This window comes from Chanodichthys erythropterus, chromosome 14, assembly GCF_024489055.1.
Source record: "Chanodichthys erythropterus isolate Z2021 chromosome 14, ASM2448905v1, whole genome shotgun sequence".
In the NCBI taxonomy this organism is placed as follows: domain Eukaryota; kingdom Metazoa; phylum Chordata; class Actinopteri; order Cypriniformes; family Xenocyprididae; genus Chanodichthys; species Chanodichthys erythropterus.
The window spans coordinates 20,914,848-20,942,388 of NC_090234.1; the positions used below are offsets into that span (position 1 = coordinate 20,914,848).

Sequence of the window (27,541 nt, forward strand, 5' to 3'; positions counted from 1 at the left end):
ATTAAACTACCATGTAGCAAGATGTATCTTGGCCATATTCCAGGATGACAATGTCAAGATTCATCAGGCTCAAATTGTGAAAGAATGGTTAGGAGGGAGCATGAAGAATCATTTTCACACATGAATTGGCTGAGTCCAGACCTTAAGTTCATTGAAAGTCTTTGGGATGTGCTGGAGGAGACTTTACAGAGTGCTCAACTCTTGCATTGTTAATACAAGATCTTGACCAAAAATTGATGCATCTCTTGATGGAAATAAATGTTGTGATGTTATTTTCATCAAGAGGTGCATCAGTTTTATATTGCATCAAATTTTGTATTGACAATGCAAGAGGTGAGCACTCTGTAAAGTCTCCTCCAGCACATCCTGATCTTAAGGTCAGGACTCAGAAGTGCCCATTCATGTGTGAAAATGATCTCTGATCTCATTCAATTTTAACCCTGATGAATATTGGCATTGTCATCCTGGAATATGGCCATGATACATCTTCCTACATGGTTGTTTAAGAAATGCAAAGCTACACACTCCATTAGGGTTAGGGTTTATTAGGGTTAACTCCTGTTAGGGTTAAAAGAACTGTTTCTAGAAACAATAATCACTGAAATAATGATCCATTCATAGATTCTTAAAGGTGCCCTAGAATTGAAAATTAAATTTACCGTGGCATAGTTGAATAATTTAGAGTTCTGTACATGGAAATGACATACAGTGAGTCTCAAACACCATTGTTTCCTCCTTCATATGTAAATCTTGTGCGTGAAAAACACCACGGAAAAACAGGAAATCTCAACATGACACCGACTGTGACGTCAGGATCATTAATATGTACGCCCCCAACATTTGCATATACCAGCCCATGTTCAAGGCAAGGCAGTATTAACGTCTGGAGCTGCACAGCCAAATCATCAGACATGAAGCAGGTATTGTGAAGCAAGCAAGCAATGACAATAGCGAAAATGGCAGATGGATGCATAAAAAATGTTCATGATCCATGATGTCATGATATATTTAGTGATATTTGTAAAATGTCTTTCTAAATATTTTGTTAGCATGTTGCTAATGTACTGTTAAATGTGGTTAAAGTTACCACATTTATGTTTCATCATGTTTCTTACTGCATTCACGGAGACCAGAGCCATGTCGTTATTTTCATTTTTAACCCAAAAACGCTTGTAGTCTGTATAATTCATCTTCATTCTTATCGAGTCTCTCCAACTGTGTGTAGATTTTGCCACGTTAGCCATGCAGCATTATCAAACTCATTCAGAGTCAAATGTTAGCAAACATCCACAAAATACATGCCATACTAATGCAATCTGATATGCTGCATCACGAGCAGTTTGTAAAGATCAATTTTTATTGTGAACTTAAGTATTGTTTATGCAATGTTTATTGGAGTCACGAGCTTGGGGGCGGGGAGAACGAGCATAAAATCAGAGCATTTTTAATGCCACCCCAAAATAGGCAGTTAAAACATATATAATAAGAAAATCTATGGGGTATTTTGAGCTGAAACTCCACAGACACATTCTGGGGACATCTTAGACATCATCTTGTAAAATGTCAGTTCTAGAGCACCTTTAGCTTTTTTTTTTTTTTTTTTTTTTGGCGGGCAGTGTATTTAAAAAAAAAAAAAGACAAAAGCACATAAAAAGTACTAAAACCTTAAAGTTACTTAAAGTATAATAAAAATAAAAGCTAAATACTGTAATAGTATATAAATACTACTTTTGTAATTTAATCTTTTTTGCTATCAGCACAACATCTTGACTTAAAAGATGATTTAATAATGTAATATGAATTTCTGCAGAAGAGGATTAGGGCTAAGCAATAATAAAAAAATAAAACCATCTCGAGATTAAAGTTGTTAAATTTCGAGAAAAAACTCGTTAAATTTCGACCAATAAGTCTAAATAAAATGAGAATAAAATCATTAAATTACGAGAAAAAACTTGTTAAATTTCAAGAAAAAAGTCGAGATAAAATGTTGAGAATAAACTCGTTAAATTACGAGAAAAAACTTGTTAAATTGAGAAAAAAGTCGATAAAATGTTAAGAATAGTCATTAAATTACGAGAAAAAAGTTGTTAGATTATGAGAACAAATTTGTTAAATTATGAGAAAAATGTTGTTAAATTTCGAGAAAAAAGTCGAGATAAAATGTTGAGAATAAACAAATTAATTAATTTAATGACTTTCTCCTCTTAATTTAATGAGTTTATTCTCAACATTTTATCTCGACCTTTTTCTCAAAATTTAACAATTTTTTTCTCGAATTTTAACAACTTTAATCTCGAGATGGTTTCATTTCTTTATTATTGCTTGGCCTTAATCCTCTTCCGTGAATTTCAGAATGTCATAGGATTTTGAGGAAAAAAAGGAAAAAACAAATACTTTCTTTAAAGTTTACATGAAAAAAAAAAAAAAAAAAAAAAAAAAAACATAACTTTGTTATCGCAGCATTTTGGACCCCGGTGTAGTCCTTGACATGTAAACAATAGCACATATGGGTGCAGCACAGTGATGTGGGCGTTGCACGTCATATCTGTACTTTACTACGGCTGGAATGCTGTATTGACCAATCGGCATCTAAAACCGGAACTACTCATTTTACAATCATAGATATAACAGGCATTCCACCACAGCATATACTTTTATGGGAAGAGTGAAGAGTTCACCATGAGGGAGTCACTCCCAGCGACTCATTAACATCTCATAAAAAACAATAACGTAATGCACTGGCGCAGTACTGCAATTATGGTTTTGTGTAGAAGTGTCAAGATTATAACTTGAACTATATCTTATTTTGTAGAGGGCATGACAGATACTTAAAAATACTGAGACTAAGAGCAGGAGAAGAGCTGTTGTTTTGTTCAGAAAACCTTCAAACAAAGACATTGTGTATGTTCCCAACATTCACATACACATGGAAAGCCATATATGGATTAATGTATGTTTTGTAGACCTTAAAAACAATTCTCTGGTGAATACAAATAATTCTAATGCAAGGGTAAGCAAACAAACCAAACAGTAAATTACGTTTCATCTTCGATATTGGCATTAAATTAATATATAAAGGCAGAAATGGAGATTACTCGAGTACAAAGAGTCCAATTCCTGGCAACAAGCCAAGGCTGAGATGTGGGAGAAACCATTTAAACAATCAGATTATTTCTGCAAGAATAATAAAGAATTCTTGGTCCTTTTCCAATTAAAAAGAGGACAAATGTGCGGTTCACAGTAAAGCCAAGCCACATTGTATTATTTACAGCACTTTAGTTGGGTGAGTCATATCTCATTACGCTTTCCAGTGGGGGTCATTGTGAACTGGACTGGCCCCTGCAATGTTGCCTCCTGTGAGAGATCATCATAATAATCAGCACAAAACAGACTCTGTCATGTGACTGCTAAACAAGCCTCAGTCCCATCACAGAGTGGGGAAAAAAGAAACTTTACAGCTCATTTGGACAAACACCTCCAAGGACATGAGCACTCGTAAATGCCTGCAAAGTATTGCCAAAGATCCCCCATGGAGGCTGGAGAGGAAATTGACTGCTGGGTTTGGATTCATTTCCTCTGCTCTCTTCACCACATGCTCCTATTTATTTTCAGCTCTGCCAAGTCAGTTTCTAATTTCTGTGGCCACCAAACTTGCTTTTCTAGTAATAGAGGGAACATTTTAACCCTTCAAACATAACAACCTTCCTAACATAACATCTGCTCTTCAATGAACCAAAGAGGATTTATGTCACACTCCTCTCGGTTGAAGCTCTGATGTTACCACCATCACAAACTCTTCTTTACACTCTTAAAGGTTCCAAAAAGGTGGTTTTGTTTTGTAGCCATGCCGTAGAAGAACCATTTTTGGTTCCCCAAAGAACAAAAGTTCTTAAAAGAACCATTTTTTTTTTTTCTTAGTGTAAAGAACTATTTAAGAATCTAAAGAGCCTTTTGTGGAATGGAAAGGTTTTATGGATGATACCAGTAAAGAACCTTAATTTTTAAAAGTCTATGTTGTATCATAACCTTAAGCGAATACACTTCTTATTAAAAAAAAAAAAAATCTCTTCCGTTCACTTTTGTCGGCTTTTCTGCATTGTAACTGCATTGCGGTACTTCGGCTCTTGCTTGCAATGCTCCAAATTCGTAAGTCGCTTTGGATGAAAGCATCTTCTAAATAAAAAGGCAACATTTAAATGAGTCCACACTGCTTGCATTTAAGCTCTTCTCACTTTTTAAAATTCAGATTCAAAGGGAATCACTGAGGATATGGAACCAACATCAAATAATAAACCACTGTGAGAAAGCAGTGATGAATGTCTCCATCTAGTGAATCAAATTATCAGTGCACTTGTTTGTTTTTGTATTGGTAGGTAAAGTATGAGACAAAGAAAGAGACATATGGGGAGAAAAGCATAATTTTCTAAATGTTTTTCCTAGGAGACTGATCCGGTATCATTACACATTTCTTTTGAAAAGGCTATGTTTGTCATTTTTGTGCCTCTAGTGGCTATAAACGGAATTGCAATCTGTTTGTTTGAGCCAAGGATGTCTATTATGTCTTGAAAGAGCTCTCCATAGCTTTTCCATTCATCTCAATGGTAGTTGCTCAGCTGGTGCAGCACCTACTTGAAATTACCTGTCTTGCTGCCATCTTTGTTAATGGGTACTCAGTTAAACATATTACACATAAGCCTGTCTTTGTCAGTAAATGACAAGCACAGCGAGAGACACTAGCCAGACATCAATACAATCTCCTTTCCTAAATAGCACCCAAGAGGCTGTTCAGGAGAACAGCAGTTTTGAATTATTCATTTGTTAAGTGTTTTAGATGCATGCCATCTGCACTTCTCTGTTCTGGAAGTATAAGAATATTGACTATGACTATTTCAAATTGCATAATCCATTTGTAGCATTAGTATTCAGTTAATTTCATTCAGTTTAATAAGTGTCCTTGTGAATGTGAACTTTTGATCAATGCTGTATGTGAGTGGTCATTTGCTAAGCTTAATTAGCATTCCTCTACCGCTCTCGGTCAGGACGACTGTCTGGGACGTAGACTATATCAGAACACAGTATCTAATGCAGTGAGTTTAGCTGCTGACTGATGAATTCTGCCACTTCATCATGTACAACACAGTGTGCAAATTGAATAAGGTGTATATGTATGTCACTTGATGTATGTTACTTGTTATTTAGCTCGCAAGTTTTAACTACAGAAACTTGCTGTATTTAAACAACAGTATCTTAAAGGGATAGTTTACCTAAAAATTAATCTTCTGTCATTATTTACATTATCGACTCACTCTTAAAGGGTTAGTTCACCCAAAAATGAAAATTCTGTCATTTATTACTCACCCTCATGTAGTTTCATTTTATTAATTTTTGGAACACAAATTAATATATTTTTGTTTAAATCCGATGGCTCCGTGAGGCCTCCATAGGGAGCGAAGTCACTTCCTCTGTCAAGATCCATAAGGTACTAAAAACATATTTAAATAAGTTCATGTGAGTACAGTGGTTCAATATTAATATTATAAACCGACGAGAATACTTTTGGTGCAGCAAAAAAACAAAATAACGACTTATTTAGTGATGGCCGATTTCAAAACAATGCTTCAGGAAGATTCGGAGCATTATGAATCAGTGTATCGAATCATGAATCAGATCGCAGGTCAAACCGCCAAACTGCTAAAATCACGTGACTTTGGCGCTACGAACTGCAGATTCGACACACAGATTCACAATGCTCTGATGCTTTCTGAAGCAGTGTTTTGAAATCGGCCATCACTAAATAAGTCGTTATTTTGTTTTTTTGCCGCACCAAAAATATTATTGTGGCTTTATAATAATAATATTGAGCCACTGTACTCACATGAACTGATTTAAATATGTTTTTTTAGTACCTTTATGGATCTTGACAGAGGAAGTGACATTGCAACAACATGAGGGTGAGTAATAAATTGCAGAATTTTCATTTTTGGGTGAACTAACCCTTTAAGGCCCGTTCTAACCAAGAAGTATAACTATGACGATAACTATATTTGCTAAGCTAACGATTATTTTTATTTATTTATTTTTTAAAATTAATATAGTGTTCTAATTCTAATATAATATTTCAAATTTTATAAAAAATTTTCACAAAAAATACCTCAATGTGGTTGAAGTTTTTACAGTATACATCATGTTGAGTATGCTATCGGTAAGTGTAACGGCCATGGGGCATGCAAACAGTGACATCTATTTTATGAAAGAAATCTTGTACACAGCTTTGCCTCTTCCTGAGAAAAAACAAAAACATATTCTGCAGAATATTTGAAATGTTTTCACTAATCATCTTGTAATGAATGTCATTTCAGTTCTACTTTCTGAGTATGAATTATCATATGCAGTAAAAGACATCAATATTCAAGTACTGTAAAAGTTTTTGCCACTAACTCAACTGACTGACTTCTTTACTTCGGTAAAGTTGGTTTTATATTCGCACATTCAGACTTCTGATAAATTCAGACTTTCCAATAAATGTGCAATAAATTAATGTTTGCGAATTTTAAGCAGCGACATGATATTGACAACCAACGATTGTCAACTTACAACATTTTTCACAGTCGATCAAAATAGGCAAGTATTGTTTTAATGGCATATTTACTTGTGAATGTCCAATGTATTGTGATTAACAAGGCTATTGAATACCGATGTCCGAATGTGCGAATATAAAACCATCTTTACCCAAGTGACTTCTTTTCGGTAACCACAAACTGATCATAGAAATTAAAACAGTATAAATAAAAATGGTAACACTTTACAATAAGGTCTCATTTATTAACATTAATGTATTAACCAACATCAACAATGAGCAATATATTTGCTACAGTATTTATTAATCTTTGTTAATGTTAGTTAATAAAAATAGTCATTCATTGTTAGTTCATGATAGTTTACAGTGCATTAACTAATGCTAACAAATGAAACCTTACTGTTTGTGCTTACTAAGATTAAGAGATTAAGACATTTTTATGGTAACATTTTACAATAAGTGCAACCATAATCGCACTCTCTGAATATTCAAAGTGCAAACAAGACCAAATTTTTCTTTGATACAGAGCTAAGAGATGGTTACAACTACACTGCCCAGCCTAAAATAGCTTTCATATTGAGAGATATTTGTATTCATCAGGGAGCCGCTTTCAAAATGCAGGGTATTGAAATCGCGTTTGAATGTGCCCTCGCGTTTACTTTCACTTTCAACGATCGCGTGTACTCTGTAAATATGGAGCGGCGCGAACCGTTATCCAACTGAATTAAATGTTTTTTTTTATTTAAATACAAAGCAAAACGACAGTAGAGGCGTAATGTAAACGTAGCGGTGGCATATTCTTTCCTAATCATCCTAACCACTCTGTCATGGCAATATCTTTTTGCCTCGACGAGAAATCTCGTCACATTTTAATCTCGCGTCACACCCCTTGTGCTCGTGCATCGCAGTTGTGCTGCCGTGGTACGCCATCTTGATTTTGCAAAGGGAACAAAGGACCATTTTATTTGGCCTCTGTTTAAAGTATTCCCATATTTTTGATAATCGTGGTCTAGGTTTTTGTGATAGAATAGAACTTTCTCCATTCCCAGGAGCAGAAGCCACCATTATGCGAGATGAATGTAAACAATGTGACGCGTCGACGTATTTTCGTAGTCGACGTAATCGATGACACCGACGCGTCGTTGAAGCACTAATTAATAGACAGAAAATCACTCACTGCTTGTCTGAATTACTATTTTAAATGTTAATAAGAATTAATCTACGTTTAATTTATACAGTGAAAACTATGCAGTGATTGTTTTACATTTGATTACTTTTTTACATTTCTGTACCTGAAAAATTATGAATTTTCACTGGTATCTAAAAATTTTGGTGCCATAACTGCCTGTTTTTGCAAAATGGCTGGTAAAAAATATTTTTGGCCAGTAAATTTTCTCAAGTCACTGGCCATTGGCAGGTGTGGTAAAAAGTTTTAGGGCCTGTATGTATATATATTATATATATATATATATATATATATATATATATATATATATATATATATATATATATATATATATATATATATATATATATATATATATATATATATATGTATGTATGTTGTGTATGTTGTTATTTTTGTTTTTTAGAATATCATCTTTTCTATTTTCTGATTAGTAGAGATTTTGCCCTGATTCTAATCACATTTTAACCACTTTCATGCAGTAGCCTAAGTGACACTGCAATTAACATTGAATTATATCCAAAAGCAGCAACCTGCTTCAATCTGTTTAGTCACAATGTGATGTTTATGATTAGGTTTGTGCGTCCCACCATTCCCTCTAAATGCGATTTATCCGAAAGAAGAGAGAAAAACAAAATACCCTGATGATTTCTACTAGCTGATTGGATTAAAGCTGCCTTCCTCCATGATGAATTGCCACTTAAGTGAAATATTTTAATTAGCAGCAGCCATAAATAAATTCTGCATTACAGGGCAAAAATGTGGCTGGAAATTAAGTGATTTTTTTAATCTGTGGAACTTTGGAATCCAGCCATGAATTTATCAACAGGGTATTTGCTATAGATTGAGCTAAAACATATCAATCACTCCAGCCTGTCTGTGGCTTATGGCCAGCGGATGTGTTAAGGCAACTGGTTCTGCTGAAAGCCGTTGCTTTAATATTCGATTCCAATATTTGTTTAGATTAATCATGAAACGCTCAATATCTTTATTAATATGCCATAGTTTATCCGTTTTGCAAATATTTCCTGTGTTCTCATTGTAAAATCCATCTTGCACAAAAATAATGGACAAATCAATGCCTTTTTTTTTTTTTCTTAAAAAACATTTAGTGAAGGCAGTTTCTCAAACTTTTAATGATCTTAAAAATGCTGTAAGTGGATATCCAGAGCTGTCAAATTAAAGGTAGCAAACCGGGACAAAGATTAATTTCAATGAAGAGACCTCGAAAAATCAGGCACTGGAAAATAGCTACTGTGTAGCTATTATAATATAATGTAATGTTTACACTTTCTGTTACTTGCAAAAATAAATCTAATGGCTTTTTCCAGCCAGAAGGTGTAATTATTACAACTCATGTTTATCAAGCACAGAGAAACTGCTATGTTTCTCATGATCATAGATATTTTAAATGTGGTATTCCAAAAACAAAACAAAACACTTGTAATACTGCCTAAGACTGAAAATGTAGCTTTAAATATAGGAACACATGATTTATGGTCTGTCTCATCTTTTTGCTGTTGTTGTTTTCTTTTAGAGGATAAGAGTCCATGTCATCTGGAGGATGAGCCGGGGCCATGTCGAGGACTGGTGCCTCGCTACTTTTTTGATTTCAAGAGCCAGGAATGCAAACGATTCTTTTATGGTGGCTGCTTTGGGAATGCCAACAACTTCAGGACCATAAGAGCTTGCAATGAGAGATGTCTACGTATGTACCAGCAACAAAACATTTCTCTTCTCTGCAATTTTCAATAATAACATATTGTTTTTGTACAAGCTCTGTAATTAAAGTCATCTGCATGACAAAGGTTACAGCCCTATGGTATTCTGATCTCTATAACCTTCATTCCATAGTACAGTTAGCACTTTTAATTTAGACACAAATTCAGCTGGTTGCATTCTATTTTTAGTAGTCATTTTAACCGTCAAAATCAGTGCAGAACTGTAAATGTAGAAAATGATATCTTTAGGAATAAAGTTGTCCTTGAAGGATAGGGCTGTTACAATATATTTGGCAGCAAACAGACAGTTTGTTTGTTAGAGCAGCACTGCACTGTATCTTATTTCACATGTGAACACTGTGTTTTCACAGATGTCTTAAAGGGGCAGCAGCTTGTTTATGATCAGAGAAGGTGAAAAAAAAAATTGATAAACAAAAAACTCATTAATAAAACTATAAGGTAACCCCAGGGTGGACACAATAAATGTTTCTTTGTTTACTACAATTGGATTTTTGTTTAGTTGACTGTTCCACATACCATAAATACCCTATTTAAAGGAGCAGTAAGCGATTTCTGAGAAACACTGGTAATATTTGAAATCAAACCAAGCTCCGCCCCCAAATGCACGAACATGCAACGCAAGAGTGGATGTCTCTATAGCTGAAGGGAAGATAATTGATGCTTTGCGAAAAATAAAGCAAAGATGCTGATGGAATGACAAGGATGAAGAAAAACGAACATACAGTACACAAGTCAAGATATACAAGCAAGAGTTATCAGCAGCACTCAAACACTCAAAACTGTTTTAGCTAAAATTACAATAGCAGCATATCTTGGTTCTGTGAAACATAGCAAAACCAATGTAACTCACATATGAAGCAGAAACAATGCGACTTTGGTGTCCATTTTCAGGCCTTCCCACTTAGGTATCCCCAGCACTGGAAAGCTTTTCTAATATTAACGCGGGTCCTAAAGCTCTTGCCTGATCATAATCCTTCTTTTTCCAGTGATATTCATCTGACCTTGACTCTTTTGTAATGTCTCTCAGCCGTCTCTCTTTTCTCTCTCCTCCCCCAACATGAGTAGACACGCCCCCTACTGCTGATAGGCTACGAGTGTGTTGTATTGCTCGGTCTGATCCACTTTCAACAGCGCTTCTCAGAAATTGCTTACTGCATCTTTAATTTGTAGGTGTCCTAAATTTCCTAAAAGAGCCACTAAAACGAAACAAAATACAAAATGCTTCACTACTTTCCTCATGTTGAAAAACACTGAACAAAATTAAAAATGAAAAGTCATTTGAAGAGAATACAAAGGCTGTTTACAGAGAGATCATAGAATTTAAAGGGTTAGTTCACCCAAAAATGAAAATTCTGTCATTAAATACTCACCCTCATGTTGTTCACACACATAAGACCTTTGTTCAACACAAATTGAGACATTTGTGATGAAATCCAAGAGGTATATGACTCCTCCATAGACAGCAATATAATCAACACCTTCAAGGTCCAGAACAAGGTTTAAACATATGCTTATTAACAACTAACTATTCAGTGCTTGGCACATTTTGCATATGTTTAAATATAGAAGCACTAAACCTGGATAAACGGATAGATAGGAAACGTATTAATGGTGCATGTTAGTGCTACCTAAAAAAAAACTGTATCAAACGGACAACAAATATGATGTTCACTTTGTTTCCTCCTTTTAGCTGGCTCAAACCACATGGAAAAAAATTCTCCATTAAAACCACTGGAGGAGGAACCAAAACCCAGGACAGAACCTCCCCCTAAACATGGTGAGATGAAACACAACCTGCTTGTTGATAATGTCAGAAAACCTTTTTATTTGTACTGGACATTACAATGATCTGTATTTAAAGGTGCACTAAGCCATCTTTTGTTTGTTTTTAATTTTTCTTGGACTGTTATACTTTATACTGACACCTTCTAGGGATCAAACAAAAAACTTTTTCATAAAAATATCATTAATACCTTTTATATGAATGTTTTTTTGTGATTCACTAAGTGTTTGGTTATTTTTAGATGATGCTCCTTTGCATGCATCACATTTGCCACTGCAAAGAGTGCCCAAACCAGCTGCACAGGAACCAGGTGAGAGTCACACATCTCGCACACATGTACAAACACACACACATTAGCTGTGGATGTGATGGCAGAGGGTTCAAGACAGCTGTGCTTTCATGTCAGACAGTCTGTTTGTCTGAATCCAGAGGGCAGCATAGCAGCCATTTTTTCTGCCTCCTTCTGCTTATTTTGACAGTTAAGAGCTGCTCTCTGCACCACAGCCCCAGGGCTCATGACATCCCGGTCTGGCACAGAGATAGCACACACTGAGACACAAAATTCACAGTCAAATATGTGATTTTGTATAAAATTAACCCTCAGTTTTGACATGCAAAAACTGAATTTCAGTGTCTGCAATTGCAAGTATATTTTGTGTTCAACTACATTTCCTTCTTGCATGTGGGCTCTTAAAGGTGAATTGGAACAAACTATTAAACACTTGCAATTTAATGTATTTACATGGTTTCAACGTGTTAATGGGAGCTATTCATATTACTCCACATTTGCCTGTGGTTAATGAAGTATAATAAGTGAATTTTTAAGATAAACCATTCTGTCAGTGGTCTGTTTTACTATTTTATTATTTGCAATTGACATTTTGGATTAAAAGTAACTGCTAATTAATTACAGTAATCGATTATGGGTTAAAAGGGTGACTTAAATGTCCAAATTCTCTGTGGTGCAATTGAAGGATGATGCTTAGATTTTACTGCCATCTAGTGGATAAATAATATCAAGTCAAGTCAAGATTAACTGTTTACTGTAACCTTAAAGGGTTAATTTACCCAAAAATGAAAATTACCCCATGATTTACTCACCCTCAAGCCATCCTAGGTGTATATGACTATATACACCTAAGAGTTATATTAAATAATGCTCTCCCAAGGTTTATAATGGCAGTAAATAGAGGATGAGATTTTGAAGTCCAAAAAGTGCATCCATCCATCCATCCATCATAAAAGATAACCACACAGCTCCTGGGGGTTAATAAAGGCCTTCTGTAGCGAAGCGATGCGTTTGTGTTAGGAAAATATCCATATTTAAAACTTTAAAAACTTAAATAACTGGCTTCTGGCAGACGGCCATACGCACATCGACTTGCGCCAAAAGAGTAATCCCTGATGTGATATAGGAGTAGCGTAAACAAAATCTCCAGAGTTAAATCAACTCTGCACATATGTAAGTACATATGGCCCCTCTCTACATAGTGTTAAAATAGCAGAGTTAAAGTTAATGAGATAATTAAGCAATTAATTAAGTGATGATTGTGAATTAGTGATGAACACCAGCTGTTAACTGTCACGGGCACACAAGAACAAGATGTTGAGATCCAGTTGCAGCATAAGTATTTATTGGGGAATCCAGAAACGTTAATCCAAAGGCAGGCAAGGGTCAAAATCCAAAATATCCAGTCCACAAAACACAAAGCCAGAGAAACAAAACAGTGCACATAACAATACAATAAACCACAACCAAGGACAGAAACAACTCAGTATAAATAGACAGACACTAATAACATAATACAAAACAGGTGTGTGTAATGAAGTGATCATGAGATAATGAGTCCGGCAGTGCGTTATGGGTAATGTAGTGAATGCAATGGGTGGAAATGAGAGTCCGGGATGGAGTGCCCTCTAGTGGCTGATAGGGCACTCTCACTGGTGATCGTGACATTACCCCCCCTCAAAGGAGCGGCTACCAGACGCTCCACCAGTCCAAAAAAAACAAAAACACAAAAAACCCAGGAGGGAGGTGGACAGGTGGAGGATCAGGGGGAGGGATGGTGGGCCAGGACCAGAACCCCCAACCGAAGGCCAGGGGGGAGCCGGAGGAACAAACCACGGGGGGCTCAAGAGAGTCAGGGTCCTGGCTGAATGCCAGGGCGGCGCTGGAAGAACTGACCAGGCGGGTTCCCCGGGGTCTGGAGTCCTGGCTGATTGCCAGGGTGGTGCCGGAGGAACTGACCAGGCTGGTTCCAACGGTTCAGACGGCCTGGGCAGTGGCGGCAGGGCAGAAAGCCTGGGCGGCGGCGGTAGGGCAGAAGGCTTGGATGATGGCGGCAGGACAGAAGATCTGGGCGGTGGCGGCAGGGCAGAAGACTTGGACGGCGGCAGGGCAGTAGGCCAAGGGTGCTTCATGGCCATATCAGGGAGAGCGGACAGCTCGGTGACGGCCTCCGTGGCCGTATCAGAGAGAGCGGACAGCTCGGTGACGGCCTCCGTGGCCGTATCAAGGGGAGCGGACAGCTCGGTGATGGTACCAGGCTCGGGCTGCTCAGGCGGCAGGGCAAGGCGCTTCGGTGGCGCCGGCAGGGCAAGGCGCTTCGGTGGCGCGGCCTCCGTGGCCGTATCAAGGGGAGCGGACAGCTCGGTAACGGTCTCCGTGGCCGTATCAGGGAGAGCGGAGGACTCAGGGATGGCAGCGGGCTCAGACTGGGGCTGCTCTGGGACGGCAGCGTGCTCAGGCTGGGGCTGCTCTGGAACGGCAGCGTGCTCAGGCTGGGGCTGCTCTGGAACGGCAGCGTGCTCAGGCTGGGGCTGCTCTGGAACGGCAACGTGTTCGGACTGGAGCTGCTCAGGGACGGCAACGTGCTCAGGCTGGGGCTGCTCTGGGACGGCAGCGTGTTCGGACTGGAGCTGCTCAGGGACGGCAACGTGCTCAGGCTGGAGCTGCTCTGGGACGGCCGCGTGCTCAGGCTGGGGCTGCTCTGGGACGGCAGCGTGCTCAGGCTGGGGCTGCTCTGGGACGGCAGCGTGCTCAGGCTGGGGCTGCTCAGGGACGGCAACGTGTTCGGACTGGAGCTGCTCAGGGACGGCAACGTGCTCAGGCTGGGGCTGCTCTGGGACGGCAGCGTGTTCGGACCGGAGCTGCTCAGGGACGGCAACGTGCTCAGGCCGGAGCTGCTCTGGGACGGCCGCGTGCTCAGGCCGGGGCTGCTCTGGGACGGCAGCGTGCTCAGGCCGGGGCTGCTCTGGGACGGCAGCGTGCTCAGGCCGGGGCTGCTCTGGGACGGCAGCGTGCTCAGGCCGGGGCTGCTCTGGGACGGCAGCGTGCTCAGGCCGGGGCTGCTCTGGGACGGCAGCGTGCTCAGGCTGGGGTTGCTCTGGGACGGCAGCGTGCTCAGGCTGGGGCTGCTCTGGGACGGCAGCGTGCTCAGGCTGGGGCTGCTCTGGGACGGCAGCGTGCTCAGGCTGGGGCTGCTCTGGGACGGCAGCGTGCTCAGGCTGGGGCTGTTCTGAGAGCATCCTCCAGGCACGCAAAACCGCCACAACATAGAACGTGAGGACAGCCCTCTTGGCCATCACTGGACTGATAGGGAGAGCATGCCGTACTGGAGCGGACTCAATGGCTGGAGCGGACTCACTGGCTGGAGCGGGCTCTGTAGTAGACCCACTGGCTGGAGCGGACTCACTGGCTGGAGCGGACTCACTGGCCGGAGCGGGCTCTGGAGTGGAGTCACTAACTGGAGCGGGCTCTGGAGTGGACTCACTGACTGGAGCGGACTCTGGAGTGGACTCACTAACTGGAGCGGGCTCTGGAGTGGACTCACTAACTGGAGCGGGCTCTGGAGTGGACTCACTAACTGGAGCGGGCTCTGGAGTGGACTCACTAACTGGAGCGGACTCACTGACTGGAGCGGACTCACTGACTGGAGCGGGCTCTGGAGTGGACTCACTGGCTGGAGCGGACTCACTGGCTGGAGCGGACTCACTGGCTGGAAACAACTCAGTATAAATAGACAGACACTAATAACATAATACAAAACAGGTGTGTGTAATGAAGTGATCATGAGATAATGAGTCCGGCAGTGCGTTATGGGTAATGTAGTGAATGCAATGGGTGGAAATGAGAGTCCGGGATGGAGTGCCCTCTAGTGGCTGATAGGGCACTCTCACTGGTGATCGTGACAGTTAACAAGCAGAATCACTGAAGAAAAGAGAAACACAAGAACTACAACTGGCTTCAGTCACAGCCTTATTAATTGCTTAATTATCTTAATAACTTTAACTCTGCTTAAGTGTTACTTTAACACTATTTAGAGAGGGACCATATGTACTCTGAGCAGAGTTGATTTAACTCTGGGGATTTTACTGTGTAGATGCCTCTTGCTGTTCAAACAAATAGGGCTGTGCAACAAATTCAAGCTCCTCTTCTCTTATATCGAAATCCTCCAACATTTCTCTTTAAAAATTCTCATTTTAGACTTCTAATTCATGACTGATGTTTTGTTGTGCTCCCTCCTCTGCATTCTTCACAGGCAAATAATGAAGACTATAGGCTGGTATTATGCAAATTTGTTACAAACCTATATAGGTTTGTGCAAGAAGTAAGATTGGAATTACTGACGACTCATTTTAGGCAGTCCAGAATCGGTTCTTTATTTTGGGAGACAATAATTCCATGTATCATGCACTTTGATCTTTGAATGTAAAGACATTTTACATTCACAAACATTTATATTACACACTTCACCTCTAATATGTTTATGTAATATTGTATTATGTTATATTATTATGGGCTTTGTATCAATGGAACATGCATGTGTGTGCATTTTAAACTGCTAGTGATAACGTCCCTGTATCTGAAAAACAAGTTTATTTAATTTTTATCTTTATAGTATTTGTTGTATTGTTTGTAATTTGTACATTTCTTGTTATATAACAACAATTATAGGCTATATATTGGTAATTATGCCCTTTTAAGGTTATTGGACACTGTGAAATTTTTGTTCTTCAAGTTTGTGACAAGCACATACAAATGATTACTTTTTTCATTAGAGTAATAATAAAGAAGCTGTCCTACATTCATTAGGCTCACTGTGTTGTGCTTGGAAAACGGCAACATCAAAAAAAACAAAAAACTCTGTATCGGCGAGTAACAGAAAAAAAGTATCGGTACTCGGCCCTTAAAAAATTGTATCGGTGCATCCCTAGTCAATACATTGTTATTGTATTTCAGAGTTCAATCCCCCAGAAATCTGCATGAGTCCAGTCGATCGGGGTGATTGTGACGGCTCTGAGAGGAGATACGTGTACATCCCCAGGACTGGGAGATGCCAGGCGTTTCGCTACAGTGGCTGTGGAGGCAACAAAAACAACTTTGTCCACAAGAGACACTGCATGAAAATGTGCATGAAAGGTGTGTTTCCTGCAGCCTGTGTTTATTTTGGAGGGTTTAATAATATAATAACTGCGTAGTTTAGTGTCCATAATGATGATGATGCATGCTCAAAGATACAGAGTAAAAACAAAAACGTGGCTTCCATTAGGGTGGACCGCAAGAAAAGTAAAGCAAAATGTATGTGTATTGTTGACTCTTTATGTTTAATGTTTCTTTTTCAGATTCCGTCCGGAGAAAGCAAATACGGATAAAGACGAGGAACTCAAATATCTTATTCCGAGCTGTCTAGGACATACATTTTCATGATACCAAATCCTAAACCACTCTTTTATGCACCTTTGGTATTGTGGTTGAGAAAATAAGAGACAGCAGCATGTACTTGTACCTTGCTGACCCACACATTATTATCATGTATATAATTATCACAGTTAATGGATTTTAATCTTAGCTTCATATATGAAGACATTCTGTGTATTTTAAGTGTAAAACATAATTTTCCTCTCTATATTGTTTTATGGGGACGAAAGGACAAATTTACATACTAAATGACTCATTAACTATACATTATAAATTAATCATAATCATAAAAATTAATCATATTTATGGCTGTTATAAATATTTGCTGAGGATTCTAAATCCTTTCTTATTTGTAAAATTGTTCTCAATGTTTAAACATACTAATTCTTTGTCTTTTTATAATGTTTATACAGTACACTCCAAAACGTTTCCTTTTCTGCCCTTGCACTGTCTTGAAGTTATGCCACTGTTTGTATGTAATGACTAGAGGGAAATAACTGTCTTTTATCCAGAACACAGTGATGAACCCTTGAGTCTAGCATAAAAAAAAAACTTAAATTTTATAATAAAATATACTAAATGTGATCAACAGATCATCACTAAGAACATCTCTTACCTCTCTACAACCGCATAATTTAAACTACCAATAGAGTACCAGCGATTCCTTCGAGAAAACTATTTTAAAACTTCTTGATGATAGTTGTGTTTAAAAAATTGCTTACGATTCAGTCTGTTTCCACACAAGATGGAGCTGTTGCTCTTGAGAAGACATTTTACACACCCAGTTGTTAATATACATTTACCTGCACTCTTTTTAAACAGTTATATTTGAATGATCTTTCATTATTGACTGGTGTAGTTTTTCTGTCCCACTTTACATTAGGTATCTTTATCTTTTATGAACTTTATTAAAATTTAAAGCATTTGATACAATGTACTTAGTGTGTACATATTATTATTCTGTGATGGGGGTCATCTTTCTCAAAGGGTCTAACTTTTTACTCTGAAATAAGAATATACATTTTTTAAATATAATTTAAGGTTACACTTTGTTAAGATGTCCTTTTTCCAGTGTAATTATACATTTAAATCCTGAGTGATATTAATTAACAACATGTAACATGATTGGGGCTTGGTTTATAGTTAGTTGCCTGTAATTATGCGTATTTACTGTTATTAAGTAGGCCTATATGTAACGTGTAAGGACATATTACCTAAATGAATCACTGTGTCCACAAATATCCCATCATCAAATCGACATAAAACTTGAAAACGATACATAAAATGTAATGTGCATTAAGAAAAAAGGGTATTCACCACATAATAAAAAGAAAAAGAAAAGGCTCACAGACGTCTGTAGTTTTTAGAGGCTAGAATTGTTTGGATATAGTATTAATACAGAGGTACTATGTTATATCTTATGATTTTAAGTTGCAAAATGCAAACAGTGTAAGGAAAGCTCAATGTGCCATTGAGGCGGGGATAAGCAGTGATGATGTAACAGGAAGCCACTACACTGAATATCGTACAGCCTGACAGCCGTCGTCATTCACACGCTGCGCGTCTCGTGCGCTCTTTCATCTCGCGCTCTGATATTGTACATCGTTTCGTGCCACCGTGACGTCGCGAAGGAAAGTAATGACTGTTTATGATTTTAAATAACAAGAAGGCGCGTTCGTTTTTATCTGAGCCTCTCCAGACCACCTTGGATTTAATCTACAGGTAAGAAAATGCTTGATACGGACGAATGACTTGTAAATTATATATATGGACAGGGAATTCATTTAGTGCTGCTGGAGCCTCTCCAGTCAAACCGGCTGTCATGTTATAACAATTGCTGACTGAACGGACTCCCAGACTTCTTATGAATTAATAAGAGCTTCAAACTGAGAAATAAACGGCGGGTTTGTCTATTAGACTGAAATGTCGTTCAGATATTGGCTCTTGTGTTCTTTTGGTAATTTCATAACTCTCGTTAAAGAGAGGAGAAAGGCTATGTGAGTGTAAGCACATCTGTGCTTGTGTATGTGTATCAGAACGACCGAAACTAGATTGAACCAACAAATTGAAAATTTATTTTGTATGTATAGGTTCAAACTATGATATTTTATAATGAAGGTTCAAACTATAATTATTTATAATGCCTGTACTGCTTTCAAATGCAGCATACCAACAATTTTTCAATTTTCCCCAAATAAGAAGGTTAATTGACTGCCAGATTAATTAGCAAATCCAAGACTTAACTACAAAAAGTGAGAAATGTCATTACTATTGTGCAATATCTAAGATAAATATCACACATTATGCCAAAATCCACTTTTAAGTTCGATTTTTTTATATGGTGAAACCTTAACTGAATGCAGATTTACTAGTGATTATTTGGGGCATTGTAAACATATCTATTTTCCATGCAATCTTAGAACTGCACCTCTTATTATTATACTTAATCATTATTCCAAAACCTTAAAGCATACCCATCAGTGCCAGGAACTGAGAAGATAAAATACCAGTATCATGAAGTAACTAGAAATACCAAGGTCTGTTGACACCTAACCACACTACTGACAGAAGAGGCCTGACAGTCTCTCTAAGGAGGACAATTATGATAATTAATAGCCAACAGATAGCCTTGGTATTTGTGTTTTTTGGCCACATGGTTACAAAAGCAGCCACTTGCTTGTGATGAAATACTGTGGAGCCGATGGGGGATAGATTGCTAAAATGATCTTTTCAGATTTCGCTCTTATGATGCAATGATACCATCTCTGTTTGACATGCAAAGATATTTCATTGAAATTCTGTCTCATCTCTGTTGCTTGGCTCTCTAATATAAAAACAAATTTGAGAAAGCAAGCATCAATTATTGCTCATTGTGCTTAGGGATTTGAGCAAACTTCTTAATGTAAAAAACTTTGCAGCGTAACTAACTAATGCTGCACAGTTTGTGCTATTGGTTTAAATAATACCTTAAATCATGCAGCTTTCATAGACCAAGCAGAACACAGTCACTTAGCAATGCCATTGTAACCACTCTGAATACTAGTAACTGCACAGAAGTGTGGTAAAACCACTTTAGCAATGGCATAGCAAAGCTCTGGCATAATGGTGGCGAGTTTTACATGGACAAGCATTCCCTAATATCGCTTATTTTCATAATCAGACCATAGTGCTGACGTATGAACAATTTGTTCTACGGATTAGGCTGCATAGGTTGCAAAATTAAAAGTGACCGTTCGTCTCTGGGGATGCAAGCTAGCAAAGGGACCTAATGAAGGAGGATTTGCTACTTAGATCACGGAAAGCCAATTAATCCCCACACAGAATACGTTAAAGAGCATAGATTATGCTTTAAAAAGGGAATCAATTATTTAGCCTCACCGTTTGAGAGCCTTTTATGTGCTTCTCAATGCAGAGCCCCAAAGCATGCATGTGTTTGTCAGGGTTGAGTGCTGCTTTCAAAGAGGATTTAATGTCAGTTGAACAAAGCTGTGTTCCTGCCCTGGCGACATTGCATTCAGTTACTGTGCTATTACCATGGTTCACCCCTTACCTCCGTCACAGAAACGTGGAGAGCAGACAGTAAACAATGCCAGAATCTTTAAGTGCAAATATGGCTATCACAGTCCTGTACTATAAGTAAAAAAAGTGTGAGCTCTGAGTCCCACTGGTTGGATTAATAGAATTTGTGCACACTGGTCACATAATTAGATGCATGTGAACTCGAAACACCCCTGAGCATTTGCAAAGTAAATGTTTTCTCCATTTCCACCATGAGACAGGTTGTGTTTTTTTATTAGCAGCAGTGTCAGTGTTCATGATTAGATGCTTTGAATTAATTAAGAAAAAAAAAGATTTATTACAGTCAGGAATTCAGTGCCTTGTTTCAGGCATTAAACTGGAGTCAGGCTAATAGGACCATTTCATTTCCTCCCTCTAGATTCATTAGATTTTATGTGCGCTGAAGTGCAGCAAGCCTTTTATTGCAACCCGCTCTGTAGCTGTTATTTCCATTATATCTATTTCACTCACAATCAAAATTATCACATAGAATCAAACATAAAGTCAGTGATGTTTATTTTGTTAAAGAGATGCATGGTATAGAATAATTGCTCTAGGTATAACCTCATGAAATATCTGTCTGCTATATACACAGATAGTTTGACCTATCAAAAGAAAGTCTCTTATGCTCAGCATACTGCATTTATTTGATTCAAAATACAGTAAAAGCAGTATTATTGTGAAATAGTATTGCAATTTAAAACAACTGCTTTCTATTTCAATATATTTTAAAATGTAATTTATTCCTGGGATTATTTTCAGCATCATTGCTCAGTGTCACGTGAGCCTACAAAATCATTTTAATATGCTGATTTGCTGCTCAAGAAACATTTCTAATTTTCATTAATGTTGAAAACAGTTGTGCTGCTTGATAAAAAAAACAAAAAAAATGTGTTACTGTTTTTTGTGTTAATAAATGTTGTTCATTGAGCTTTCTATTCACCAGAGAATGTGGAAAGGAAATGTATCACTGTTTCTACAAAAATATTAAGAGGAAAAACATCAATACTTATAATTAATAAATTAACTAATTATAAATAATTTAGCACCAATATCAATTAATCACAATATTACTGTTTTTACTGTATTTTTGATACAATAAAGGCATCCTTGGTCAGCATAGTATATAAATATATATATATATACTGGCAGCCAGGTTTGTCCTGCAGTATGATTAATCATGACTATACATGTAGATGATGACACAAAGTGAATGAGGCTGTAGTATTTTTAAAAATGGACCCTAGAGATGAAGGGCTTGTGTGGGTTGCCAAACAGTGGAAATATAAACGGAGCCTCAGAATGAGTGTTTAACGCTGATATACACTAAACAAACTGCCGTTGGCGGGCAGTGGCTTTAAGATTTACTGGCCTCTGCCACCACTTGGAGTGCGGGGGATCCTGGGAATGCATGTGGATGAATCAAAGCCCACCCACTTCCAAGTGGGTCAGTCTACAGTTATCATGTGTCTGCCAAACACTTCCTTTAAAGTGGGATTCAATTTTTCTCAGAATGATTTAGGAGCACCGAGTGGAACTGGATCTTCCTCTTCTAACTTTAACATTCACCTCTTCCCCTTAGTTTCTCACTTTTGTTTGCTCCTCACGGAGCTTGCCGAAAGTGTTACCTGAGTTGCATAACTCATTGGACCGCAGCCTTTCGTGCAAACACTCAGATGCCGTTCTCTCCCGTAAGCAGCAAAGTCTCCTGAAGTTCAAGTTCAGGACCTGGAGGGTACAGGCTGAAGGTTTGCAGGTTTAAAAATAGGGGTGAATATGATCAGGTTCCGAGTTTTATTTTCATGGCTCAGAGGAATCCTGGGAGCGCATACTGGTGGACTGCAGAGGCAGAACTCATGGTTCCAGATAATGGTCTGTAGAGGAAGTGGTTTTAGATGCTAGACACAGCAGGATGTCTTTGGGGATCTTCTATGAGCACAATGCTTCCCCTGAGCTTTTTCAGCTGTCTAGTTTTAATACATTAGGGATACATTTGCATGTGATTGGTCAGGTTTTCAAGCGATGAAGTAGATTATCATTTTTGGTTGCTGGAATCAGAATCAAAGGAGGGTAGAGGTTCTGTGTCTGTGGTTTGAGAAAGCCCTAATTGTCTCAATTTGTTTATGTATTCTAAAAAAAAAGCCATGTGAAATAAGGAGCCCTGTTCTGTCCTTTTGATTTATTGGAACAAGGTTGTTACTGCAGAATACTTACTTTTTTTTTTTTTTTAGTCATTGCAGGAGCTGCTATTTGATTATCATGAATGGGCATCTGCGGTGCATGCTTTAAATAAGGCATTTTTTCTGTAAACAAGAGAGAAGTGTGTTTTTAGCAGCTATATTTTCACAGGATGTTCTTAGCCAATTTTAAACACTAAAAGTTAAAATATGCTGTCAGCTGAACACTTGAATATCTGAATCGTGCCAGCTGATACATTTACATGCATTTTCTGTGTTGTTTAGCATCCAATTCACCAAAGAAATTAGGCAAAGCAAGTAACAGCACAAATTAAATGATGGAAAAATTAAAAATGATAATTTTGGAAATTCACTAAATGACTCAACCAAATGTTAAATGCACTGGGGGTATTTAAATATTTATATATATATATATATATATATATATATATATATAATTTTTTTTTTTTTTTTTTTTTTTTTTTTTTTTCATTTATTTGTGATTTTAGACTCTAAAAAATGCTGGGTTAAACAAACCAAGTTGGGTTGAAAATGGACAAACCCAGCAGTTGGGTTAAATGTTTGCCCAACCTCCTGGGTAGTTTTATTTAACTCAACTATTGTTTAAAAATTACTGTATTGCTTGCTTAAAATAAACCCAAAATGTGTTGGAAATGAACATTTATTAATAAGTTTAATGGATAATAATTAAACAATAAAAATTTATTAAATTGCTTATCAATAAATGTTCACCTTTTGATTATTATTGTTGCCTCTAGTAATTATGTGTAATTTTGAGTTCATTTTAGGCCAGCCATATAGTAATTTTAAACAATGGTTGGGCTAAACAAAACTGCCCAGCACGTTGAGCAAACATTCAACCCAACCTCTGGGTTAAAACAACCCAGTCGCTGGGTTTGTCCATTTTCAACCCAACTTGGTTTGTTTTTAACCCAGCATTTTTTAGAGTGTACTTGATCTGCAGGTTTCTTCGAGGAATGTTTCATTAAAAAAATCTATCTTCATTGCAGGAGCTGCTACGTGATAATCTTGCAAATGGGCATCTGTGTTTTATGCTTTGAATAATGCATTTATTGTAAACTAGAGAGAGCTGGGGGGTTACATTATCAGATTACTTTTTCTAAATAAGGGATAGTTCAAAAAAAATTGATGTTTGTCTGCTTACCCACAGCGCATCCAAGATGTAGGTGACTTTGTTTCTTCAGTAGAACACAAAAGATGATTTTTAACTGCAACCGCTGCCGTCTGTCAGTCAAATAATGGGAGTGAATGGGAACTCGAACAATAAGAGTTGAAAAAACTTGCATAGACAAATCCAAATTAAACCCTGCGGCTCATGATGACACATTGATGTCCTAAGACACAAACGATCAGCTTGTGCGAGAAATCGAACAGTATTTATATAATTTTTTACCTCTAATACTCCACTATGTCCAACTGCGTTCAGCATTCGCTTAGTGAGGTCTGATCATGCACTGACAACGGCAGTGATGTCTCGCACATATACTTCAATGAGTGCTAGACATCACTGACATTCTCAGAGCGCGATCATCAGCTTATTCATCTCATGTTTGATGTAAAAGGGCCTTTACATTTTCCAAAAATAGAACTTTTGTTTATTTGTTTTTTTTCTTATTTAAAAGCCCAGCTGAGAAAACGTAACTTAAAATTAATGTAATGCAATTACAATTAAGTTACTGTTTAGTGAGTACCATAATATTGTAACATTACTTTTAAAAGTATCTTTCCCCAACACTACCAATGTTACACTAAAAGTTACAATATGCTATCAGCAGAACACTTAATATCTAAATTGTGCCAGCTGATAACACTTTATTTACATGCATTTATGAGTTGTTTAACATGCAATTCACCAAATAAATTCTGCAAATCAGTTGTTTAGCAAATAGCTGGTTGAGCTGTTTAGTAAGTTCAACCCTGCATTTCCAAAATTAGAGTTTTCAAATGTTCCATCATAACATTTATCTGTATCCAGTAACTTAAGAGCAAGTTATGACAAACAGTGGAAACACTTTGGGGATGGATTATGGTTTGAGCCCTGAAATAGATTAAAATATGTATTTACTCTGCAGGTGTTATTCTGGAGCAGCTTGTGATGGCTTTATTTTTAAATGTGTATATTTGTAACTGTATATGAACAGCTTTGCCACCCTGTTTTATTTCTGTTCTCCTTGGGCTGTTTGTATCAGTAGCCACACTGGAGGATAATGGTCGCCCCTGTGGTTTTGCATGTTCAGCTGTGTTACGCTGGGGCAGGAAAAGGGTGGTTCAGATCACATTACCAAGTATCAACATTGGCAGATGTTTCCAGGTAGTTACTTGGTGTGTTTCATAACAGCAATTTGCTGCCATGATTTGACAGATACTGGAGTAGTATTCAGGCTGAATAAAACATTCATACTTATTTGCTTAATGCTGTACTATTTTTTTATAGGCTTCATTTCATACTCTCTGGCTCTATTTTAAGTTACAGTGCTGGTACTGTATATTCTTAAGATTGTGTTACAGTGTATGATTTCACACCCTCTTTTGTAATATCCCGTAGCTATCTAGACAAACCTGATGCTCGAGTATACAAAATCCCTCAAATTGTCACTGCATTAGCTGCTATTGTTGAAACCCATCATAACATGACATTGAAATAACCGTACTGTGTTTAATTTATAGAAAACAAACATGACAAGCTTGTCTCTGCAGTAAACCACTACAAATTTTGAGGTCAGTAATATATTTTTGAAAACAAATGAAACATTTTATTCAGCAAGGATACATTAAATTAATCAAAAGTGACAGTGAAGACTTTTACATAGTTACAAAAGATTTCAGTTTCAAATAAATACAGTTCTTTTGAACTTTCTATTCGTCAAATAATCCAGAAAAAAAAAAAAAAAACTGTTCCCTTTCGTGGGAACTATCGACGCTACGTCAATGACGTGATGGGAACCCTCTGCATTTTGTGTTCGTGAAGCACCTCTGTATCCAACCAATGAGAAGATGTGACGTCAGAGGCGGGTGACGTCACGGACCAGGAAACTATAAAGCATACCCAGAAACAGAGAACGCCAGCTTCTGTTGTCTTCAGCAAGCGCTATCTGTATCTTGTCTGTCTTATTTACTGTTGTTTGTCCCTGCACATTGCATACACTCATCTCTTCGTCTGAGGACAAGAGTTTCACAGTCACAAAATAAGACAAATATATATATATATATATATATAAATGGCGGAAAAGCAGCAAAACTTTACTAAGTGTGTTCCTCCCTGTCCACGCTTCATTACGGACGGGGATACACACGATATGTGTGTAAAATGCCTGGGAGTTGAGCATGCACAGGCAGCTCTCGAGGGAGCTGTCTGTGTGCACTGCGAGCGGCTCACTCTCAGAGTGCTGCGTTCACGCCGGGCGCTCTTTGAGGAGGGCGCCGCGGCGAGTGTTCCCCGCGGGTCCGGTCCCGCTGCTGCTGAGGCACAGCGAAGGCTGCACTCGTGGGGTTCACAAATGGATTTAGCAGGGGGGGGAGAGACGGGTCCTGCCCTATCGCTCCCCTTACCTGCTGAACCCAGTGTCTCTCCTCTGGTGGCGGAAGCACGCGCTGCGGTTTCTTCCCCCCGGAGAGAGACACCGGCACTCAACATGTCTTCCTCCGAGGAGGTTGATGTGGAGGGTGCCGAAGAAGGAGATGAGGGACCGCCATCCTCATCTCCAGCGCACGAGGAGCTTTTGGAGGTAGTGACCAGGGCAGTTGAAAAGTTAAACATAGACTGGCCCGTAGAAAAAAGGGAAAATCAACCTAAAAGCAAGCTTGATGAAAGATTTCTTCCAGCGCGGTCACTACCCCAGCGCCGGGGTCTGCCATTCTTTCCCGACCTCCACACCGAGGTGTCGAGGTCGTGGAAGAGACCAGTTCAATACCGTGTTTACAGCCCCCAAACATCATTATACAGTAACATCATGGGGCTGAAACACCACGGCTATGGGGCGATGCCTCGGGTGGAAGAGACGCTCGCGAGCTATCTCTCTCCTGAGTCTGCATCGTCCCTTAAGACCCCGACGTTGCCCACTAAGCCATTAAAAACAACCTCCAGCTTAGTGGGCAAGGCTTATTCGGCGGCAGGTCAAGCGGCGGCATGCCTGCATACTATGTCTATCTTGCAGGCATACCAAGCCGACCTGCTGGGGGAAATAGATGAGAGTGGGGAAGCATCATTTGAAGCCATTCATGAACTTAGAAAGGCAACAGATCTAGCTCTCCGGGCCACCAAGGAGACGGCCAAATCAATCGGACGCTCTATGGCAGCCCTGGTGGCCACGGAGAGGCATCTATGGCTTAATTTATCCGACATCAAAGAAAAGGATAAAAACGTCCTGATGGACGCGCCGCTGTCTCCTGCTGGCCTGTTCGGCGACGCAGTGACATCTGTCGTCGACAGGTTTCAGGAGACACGCAAACAGTCAGCGGCGTTCCAAAAGCTTCTCCCCCGTCGCTCTCATCCCCCCGAGACTGCTGGGCGGGAGCAGTCTCGGCCGATAGCCAGCTCCTCGGCGCACAGGGCGCAGCAGAAAGCCAGTGTGGCCACCCGGGCTCCCCCGCAGAAAGCTTGGGGACCGGGGCGGTCAGCACAGGCGAAGCCTTCCGGGGGTAGGGCGGATCTGAGGACCGTCATTATCTCCCGGAAGGCTTCCAAGAAAAGGTCCTGACGCCAATCATTTGGGACCTTTGAGGGCAGTCCCCTCCGGGGTAATTCAATTATCATCTCGGGCGCCCATTCTACCCCG

At 38.9% G+C, this 27,541-nt stretch overlaps 2 protein-coding genes across 3 annotated transcripts in view; both read left to right on the forward strand.

Moving 5' to 3' along the window:
- The window catches only part of tfpia (tissue factor pathway inhibitor a), a 35,302-nt gene extending 17,064 nt beyond the window's left edge, over positions 1-18,238 (forward strand). Inside the window, exons 3-7 of one of the 2 annotated variants that reach the window (XM_067409344.1) lie at positions 9,301-9,471; positions 11,196-11,282; positions 11,530-11,598; positions 16,531-16,710; positions 16,914-18,238. In XM_067409344.1, the coding sequence (XP_067265445.1) occupies positions 9,301-9,471; positions 11,196-11,282; positions 11,530-11,598; positions 16,531-16,710; positions 16,914-16,981 (575 nt within the window). In that variant the 3' untranslated portion in view covers positions 16,982-18,238. The remainder of the gene's footprint in view (positions 1-9,300; positions 9,472-11,195; positions 11,283-11,529; positions 11,599-16,530; positions 16,711-16,913) is intronic. The other variant, XM_067409345.1, reaches the window with a different exon arrangement.
- A 261-nt stretch (positions 18,239-18,499) lies between these two features.
- The window catches only part of calcrla (calcitonin receptor-like a), a 32,835-nt gene continuing 23,793 nt past the window's right edge, over positions 18,500-27,541 (forward strand). Inside the window, exon 1 of the mRNA XM_067409335.1 lies at positions 18,500-18,711. The gene's annotated coding sequence lies outside the window, so the exon portion shown is untranslated. The remainder of the gene's footprint in view (positions 18,712-27,541) is intronic.